Source organism: Primulina huaijiensis, chromosome 10 (genome assembly GCF_012295235.1).
Source record: "Primulina huaijiensis isolate GDHJ02 chromosome 10, ASM1229523v2, whole genome shotgun sequence".
Taxonomy (NCBI): Eukaryota; Viridiplantae; Streptophyta; class Magnoliopsida; order Lamiales; family Gesneriaceae; genus Primulina; species Primulina huaijiensis.
Window position 1 is genome coordinate 16,848,789 of NC_133315.1, and position 8,390 is coordinate 16,857,178.

Sequence of the window (8,390 nt, forward strand, 5' to 3'; positions counted from 1 at the left end):
CTACCTCGCAGGGTGGCCCATGCTCATGGCCATGGGTGTGGTTTTTTTGGTTTCGAGTTTTTTGGGTTGGGTTTTCGGGTTTTATTTTTATGTCTAAAACCTTATTTCACATTCAGATCGGGAATTATCTGATTTTTAAAAAAAACTATAATATATATATATATATATATATATATATATAATTAAGTTTATAGTTTATGAAGTAATTAAATTATTATTAAAATAAAAATTACAAAAATTAACTACTGTGTCCACCCACGGTGTTCATCGTCGAGGTGACACTCATTTAATGAATGTGATAAAATATATCAAAATCATGTATCCAAGGAGAGTGTCACATGGATATAATAATGTTTATTTATTCTCGCTACTATTTTTTTACTTGTGCTTATTTTGTACTTATCATTTTTATGAATTACATATTGCTTGTTAATCCTAGCTTCTTTTTTATATATTTTTTAGGTTAGTTCGTTTGAAGATGAGGTCGTCTCAACATATTTGAAATCTGCAAGCAAAGCAATCATTTCAAATGGTGTTCTGGATGATTCTATACGTCGAAGAGAGGATGAGTTCTAATATGCTGATTTTAATCATTAATTGCATAAAATAACATATCGCGTGATGCATCACACGGGAGAGATACTAGTATAAATAAAATTTCATAATTTTATTTTAATTTTATTAAAATTATCATGTTATATATAATTAAATTAGAAAAGTAATTGGGTACCCGAATCGCCTGATTGGAGAGAAAATTAATACATGATACCCGATCAGATATATTCATGTCGAACCCAAACTCAAAAAATGTTCCAAATTTCCAGTATATGTATAGTGTCAAGTCTGATACAAACTTAAGCATACATCAAGTTGTCGATCACATTCGCATAATGAATGTTCTTATTTCTTTCTACTCAAAATCATTACTTGAGGATATGTTGTCATCGTTTACAGTAAGAGCTACACGGTTGAAATTTCGAGATGATTTAGGTCTATAACTTTTACTAATGAGATCAAAAAATGTTCAAACTCATCTTCATTGTTATTTAATAACGTTGTAACTCAAATTTTTTAAAATAATATAAATGTCGGAACAAACACAATATTTTAAAATGTTACGATATTGTTATTATCATAGATGGAAAAACATGATATTATTTTTAGTTTGGTGGGAAACAGGACAAAGATTGTTTTTTGGGGGAGAGTGTAAGAAAAAGAGTCGGTGTTGGCATAGAATTTATGACCAAAAGGGGTAACTCATAACTGGATACGCTCCTCACTAAGTACTTTACTGTCACCACTCCCACATTTATGTAAGAATACCCATTTTCATTTTGTCAGATTTTTCATTTTTCCTGTTTTTATTTCTCTTTTTTTTTTCTCTTTGTTTTTTTCCACAACGTGATGCCATCTATGAGCTGTCCACTGTCCCGTTGACCGTTGACTCACATTAAATATATATGTGTTCTTTTAAATTTGAAACTATGCTTATAAAGTTTAATATATTTTTAACAAAAACTTGTGTCATATTTTGTAAAACGAATATCTTATTTGAGTGAAAAAGTATTATTTTTTATACTAAGAGTATTATTTTTTATTGTGAATATCGGTAGGATTGACCCGTCTAACATATAAAAATTCGTGAAATCATCTGACAAGAGACCTACTCTATATTTTTTTATGGTGCTATACATTTTCATGTGGTATTTGAGTTATAATCCTATATAATAATAAACAAATTGGTGTATGATTTTGAATGTTATTTTTCCTTTCACTATTCAAAATAGTAAAATATTTTTCATGTTATGTAGATATTATTATGCATTAAACTTAGAAATGATATTAGCTCGTCTGCATCAACATGATTAGTGGTAAGTGTAAATTTATGGATGATTAAGCCACAAAAATTGAAAATTCTTGGAGTGAATTAAGGATCATAATTAGTACATTAAAGCAGCCTGAAGAAAAAAATTAGTTCAAAACTAGAGAAAAATTAAATCCAACTTAGACTAACACAATTAGATCAATCTCACAGAATTTTTGTATCTTCCCCAAAATTTCCTTCTTCCTTCCCAATTAAGCATTAATCCTCACAAGAAACTCCAATTCTTGCTTCTTTTTTCACCCATCATTCAACAGATTCCTGAAAAACACAAGCAAGAGAAAGCTTCATTGAATATATGATTTTTATGAAAAAAAACATATTATGCATTCATGAATTGTTCCATTTTTCAAAACAAGAGTGTATGTATGTATGTATGTATAACCTGTGAATTCTTGCTGCAATGGACATTGTTAATATCTTCATAATGAAAGCTTCCCCGTTTCTCTACAGAAGCTTGGCCGTATTTATCAGATTTCTTGGAGCCGATGTGCGGTTTCCGAAGCCCCAAAAAGCCTCTCCATCTGGTGGGATTCTTGGGCGGCCTGGACGAGAAATCGCCATCTACTTCTTCGTTCTGCAGCTGATCCCTTAACGTAGTGGTACTCTTGGAGAACTGGTTACTGCTACCTTCCTTGTATGGCAGAATCCGGCCCTTGCAGAAGAGCTCGTCGGCGCCGCTCATCATGGAGCAATTATTGCTGACGGAGAAGGCGAAATCCGAGGAAACGGGTGCATCCCTGTACGGATCCGGCCTGGCGTGTGATTGAGAATGGGAATGGGAGTGGGAGGGCTCCACGAAGTCGATGGAGAAAGAGATTCTAGGGCTCATGGGAGGAGCTCCGAGGGATTTGTGCTCTGAATTTTGGTTGTACATTTCTCAACATGCCATACAACAGTCGCACCAACTGGCAACATAAGGAGGGAAATTGGGGTACCAATTTCTTTTTTTTTTTTTTAAATAAAATCTTATGTTTGTTTATTATCTCTTTTTCCACTTATATTTATTATTATTATTATTTTTTCTTTTTAAAATTTTTTTTACGTGCGATGCGATACGTGCACATATATTAAAAGTTGATATTTTTGAAAAACATAGAGTCATACGAAATATGGTTTTTTTATGGAGTTCTTTCTTAAATAATTGTGGAGAAAACATTGAGATGAATAAACCAATATTTCACGAAATATTATTTAATTTTAAGAATCTTAAAATGTATTTTTCGAAACAAGAAAACAAAATTTAGTATATGGTGAAATATTTACTGTGTTTTTAAATATTATGGAGTAACATACGATTATTTGGGATTCAGAAAAACCCTCTCACTCTACTGCTGTCTCATTGCACAGCAGGATGTGTTTGTATTTATATCTGTAGAGGGAGACCCTTTTATGTACTTTTTCTAAAAAGAATTTGGAAGTATTCAGTTTTTTTTAGGTATTTTTTTTTATTAATACATTAATGAATTCAATATACACCAAGTTTGTAAGCCAAGCTCGTGAGCTTCCGTTGCACGATAAATAAATAATGCAAATAAATTATTTAAGAAGTTCCTCGGATGTTATGTTGTCCCGTTGTAGATTACCAAAGAGGTTGGCAATTTTTGTACATCCATCCTCTGAAAGTAAGTATGTATAAAAATGTTTTAAAGAAAGGAATTGAAGATGCTTTTCTTATCCTCGAGCAATTTTCTTTGAATAGCATTGATGTATGTTGACTACATTGGAGATCTTTGTTAAAAGATGTGATGGTTTTTGTCGTTATATGTCACTTTGGCATTCAGTGAACTGATCACCGAATCTTGGATAGGATCCTAAACCCTGATAGGGTCGTTTGTGGGCTTGACTTGGCTGTTGGGAATCAAGACAATTTCATATATATCTTTTTGGTCTGAATTCTTAGCAAGAGTAGCACTCTTTTGGCCATTATATATAGTCAAGCTCTCGAAACATTGAATATATATAAATCATGCACAAAAAGAAGGCTCGTTAGGAAGTAATCGGTAAAGCTTATGCATATCCTCACAAAGCATAAACATACCAACTTTACAATTAATCGGGGAGATCTTCCGGTCTGGCCTTTTCTTGTTTTGTGGTTCGTAAAGAAAAGTGTGTCGACAATTTGAAAGAGAGAAAATTATCACATTTCGTTTGCTGGCAAAAATATGGTGAGCCTTTGTGGCGCCCCAAACCTCGTCACGTAATCATACAACATGTGACGTCATATGCATAAAAATTTTCTTTTCAACGACGTAATAATATAATGCATATACGACAAAATAGTGCAATCACCACACTATCTACATCAGTGTAGCAGAAACAATATAATAAATACACACATACAACTCAAATAAGACAATAAACTATACTGTCTCTATCTACTATCAACTACAGGACTGTTTGACTAGACACACCTAGTCCTTCACCACTATTCTGTCTCACAGCAGAGTCATGTAACCTGTCCAACAGAAACAGCCCCCAAAGGGTGAGCATACACAACAATCATCATCGTAATACATAACAGTTATATTATCAACAATATAAAATATAACTGGAATGATAACAGAAATACTCCCTTTGCTGTCTCTGGACAATCAAACCACCAACGATATCAACGTCATCACTCCCATACTACTGCAACAACAACATCGACGATACGTCGCACCCCAACACCGGCGACAGCAATATCGTCGAACGAATAACATCAACGATACGTCGCACCCCTACTCCGGCGACAGCAATATCGTTGAACGAATAACATCGACGATACGTCGCACCCCAACACCGGCGACAGCGATATCGTCGAACGAACAACATCAACGTGACGTCTCCCAACAAACAACAACCAACAATATCAACGATAATAAACAACAACAGATATAATATCAAATCACCCAATACCAGTGATTTATCATCGTTCAACGCAATAGTATTCATCAATACTAAACAATAACAACATATGCTCGTACGTCAACACGTACCTGATAATCGAGTATATATATAATCTGGCTATTTCTTTGATCCCGAGGCTTGTGTTGTATCTAAATAATTCAACAACAATTATCAGATCATTATCACCGTATCAATACAATCATAACATCCTCAATATACAACATCAAATAGCCCAACAATAATTAATTCAACAACATATAAAACTCGATTATAAATTCTTATCGTTCATCAATTTAATATTCTAGTGTATTTAATTCACAATACTACCATCAAATACACACTAATTAATTTAACATCAAATAATAGGCTATTTTACAACATCCGTCAAATTACGAAAACTTTATATCAACGTGTAGCCTATACTTCGTAGACTCCGAATATATAATCAAAATTAATAACAACTGACAAACAACTCTCCAATCTCAGTCCAACGATTAAAAATCCCTAATTATAATAAATGAAGAATAATTCAAAATAACACCACTATAATCTTCTCTACTTCGTTAAAATCATACACTATTCAACAATCTTCAATTTCTGTATGATTTAACAATTTATCGGATTTATTCCAAAAATCGACGAATTTCAAACATCACCAAAACTATAAAATTTATACATCAAATCGAAGACCTTGTGTCAACGATCCCAGAACTGAAGTCGGTTCGTCGATTGGATAAACCGATAAGTCGCACGATCAAAAAGAAAATCAAAAATCGTATCAACTCTTTTCTCTCACTTCTCGTCTGTTTCTATGCCTTCTACTGAGTTCGGTGGAATTGAAATATGAATTCCACCGACTCAATCCTTTATTTATTTATTTTTTTAATTTTTTTATTATATTATATTAATAAAATAATATAATATAATATAATATATAATATTTAATATTTTAACATCGGTATATCCCTTTGGATCAGTCAAACGATCACATTTTCCAAAACTCAAAACATAAAACTTCTATATCTTTGAGTTTTCGATGTTATATCCAAATCTCAAATCATTTGTACTTCATATGAGCAAGATATGTCACTAATTACTATTTTACCATTAAAATTAATTCATTATTTTTCAACTTATTTACGAAATGCCATCAAAATAAATTGAATATTTTTCAACTTATTTACAAAAATGCCATCAATACTATTTTATAGTTGTAATATTTACTTCGGGCATTACATTTCTACCCCTCTTAAATGAATTTCGACCCCGAAATTAATCAACAACAGTAATAACATGCATAAATAAAGATACCTCATACCATCAAAATAAGTAGGGGTAGAGCTCCCTCATATGCCGCTCTGTCTCCCAAGTGGCCTCTTCGACACCTCTATGCTCACACTGAACCTTCACCATCGGTATAAGCTTACTACGAAGCTTCCGTTCAGATCGATCCAAAATACAAACTGGTCTCTCAACATAAGACACATCAGGATCTAACTGAACCTCAGAAATATCCAACACATGTGAAGGATCTGGCTCGTACTTCCGCAACATCGACACATGAAACACATCATGAATACCAGATAAAGATGGAGGTAGAGCCAACCGATAAGCCAAAGTGCCTATCCGTTGCAATATCTCATATGGGCCAACATATCTCGGTGCCAACTTTCCTTTCATACCAAATCGCACTGTGCCACGAAAAGGAGAAACTTTCAAAAATACTCGATCGCCCTGCTGAAACTCTAAGGGTCTTCGTCTTTTATTGGCATAGGCGGCCTGTCTATCTTGAGCTGCTTTCAATCGCTGCTGTATCAACTTTACTTTCTGTTCCATCTCAAGAATCATCTCAGGACCTGTGACTACAGCTCGATCAACATCATCCCAGTATAAAGGAGATCTACAACGTCTCCCATACAATGCTTCAAATGGAGCCATCTGAATACTACTCTGATAACTATTGTTATACGCAAACTCCACCAATGGAATAGATGAATGCCAAACAGATTTAAAATCCATAACATAAGCACGCAACATATCCTCCAGCGTCTGAATAGTACGCTCAGTCTGACCATCTGTCTGGGGATGATAAGCTGTACTCAATCTCAACTCTGTCCCCATCGCAGTCTGCAATCCTTCCCAAAAATGAGAAGTAAATCGAGGATCTCTATCAGATATAATAGACACTGGAATCCCATGCAACCGTACGATCTCTCGTATATACAACTGTGCCATCGTCAAATATGTACTATTCATGCTATAGGGTATAAAATGTGCAACTTTCGTCAATCGATCAACAATCACCCAAATAGCATCAATAGTTCCAGTGCTTCTTGGCAAATGAGTCACAAAATCCATCGATATGTGCTCCCATTTCCAAGTCGGTACTTCTAAACTCCTCAATTCACCTCCTGGCCTTCTCCTCTCAGCTTTGATCTGTTGACAATTGAGACATCGACGTACAAAATCAATCACATCACGTTTCATTCCCTTCCACCAAAACTGAGAGCGTAAATCCTTATACATCTTCTTGCCACCAGGGTGGATAGAATATCGACTACAATGTGCACGCCGCAACAGGCCCTGGCGCAACTCCGAAGTATCAGGAACTACCCATCTATCATTCATCCTCAAACTGCCATCATCAGCAACTCTAAACCGAGTATCTTGTTTCTGAGAAACCAACTCCTTCCATCGCTGAACTCTCTCATCTGTCATCTGTGCCTCACGAATACAACCATATATATCAGGTTCAGCTAATAAGGTCGATACCTGGATAGGAGTCGTCGAAATATCAAAATCATATCCCAAAGAACAACAAGACATCATCATAGCTGATAAACGACCCACATCCTCTGCAATACAGCTAACTTTACGACTCAATGCATCAGCAGTAAGATTAGCTCGACCAGGATGATACTCAATCTCACAATCATAATCTTTCAACAAATCTAACCACCGTCTCTGCCTCATATTCAACTCTGTCTGAGTAAACAAAAATCTCAGACTCTTATGATCCGTATAAATCGTAAACGAGGTACCATATAAATAGTGGCGCCATATCTTCAAGGCAAAGATAATGGCTGCTAAATCCAAATCATGCACAGGGTACCTAGTTTTGTGTGGTTTCAGCTGTCTCGAGGCGTATGCCACAACATGTCGATCCTGCATCAAAACACATCCCAAACCATGTAATGATGCATCAGTATAAACAACAAACCTCTCGTTTTCTGTTGGGATTGATAACACCGGTGCGGTCGTCAGTTGGTGCTTCAACTCCTGAAAACTCCTCTCACATGCTTCAGACCACTGAAATCGCACACCTTTCTGAGTCAACTGTGTCAAAGGTCTAGCAATTTTTGAAAATCCCTCGATAAATCGACGATAATAACCTGCTAAACCCAAGAAACTACGGATCTCTGGTACAGATGTAGGTGCTGACCATTGCAACACTGCTTCGACCTTCGTTGGATCAACAGAAATCCCATCTCTCGATATAACATGACCCAAGAAGACCACTCGATCCAACCAAAACTCACATTTACTGAGTTTGGCATACAACTGTCTATCTCGCAGTACCTGTAATACTGAACGTAAATGCCCAACATGCTCAGCC

At 35.2% G+C, this 8,390-nt stretch overlaps 1 protein-coding gene across 1 annotated transcript; it reads right to left on the reverse strand.

Moving 5' to 3' along the window:
* Positions 1-1,928: 1,928 nt before the first annotated feature.
* On the reverse strand, positions 1,929-2,792 carry LOC140985533 (uncharacterized). The gene is made up of 2 exons (XM_073453373.1): positions 2,268-2,792; positions 1,929-2,143 (listed from the first exon to the last, which is right to left on the reverse strand). The coding sequence occupies exons 1-2, from the start codon at positions 2,757-2,759 to the stop codon at positions 2,129-2,131; spliced, it is 507 nt and encodes a 168-aa protein (XP_073309474.1). The 5' UTR covers positions 2,760-2,792; the 3' UTR covers positions 1,929-2,128.
* Between the last annotated feature and the right edge of the window lie 5,598 nt (positions 2,793-8,390).

Bases quoted from the DNA above. Each gene is read 5' to 3' on its own strand.
- LOC140985533 (XM_073453373.1), bottom strand. From the start codon at position 2,759: ATGTACAACCAAAATTCAGAGCACAAATCCCTCGGAGCTCCTCCCATG.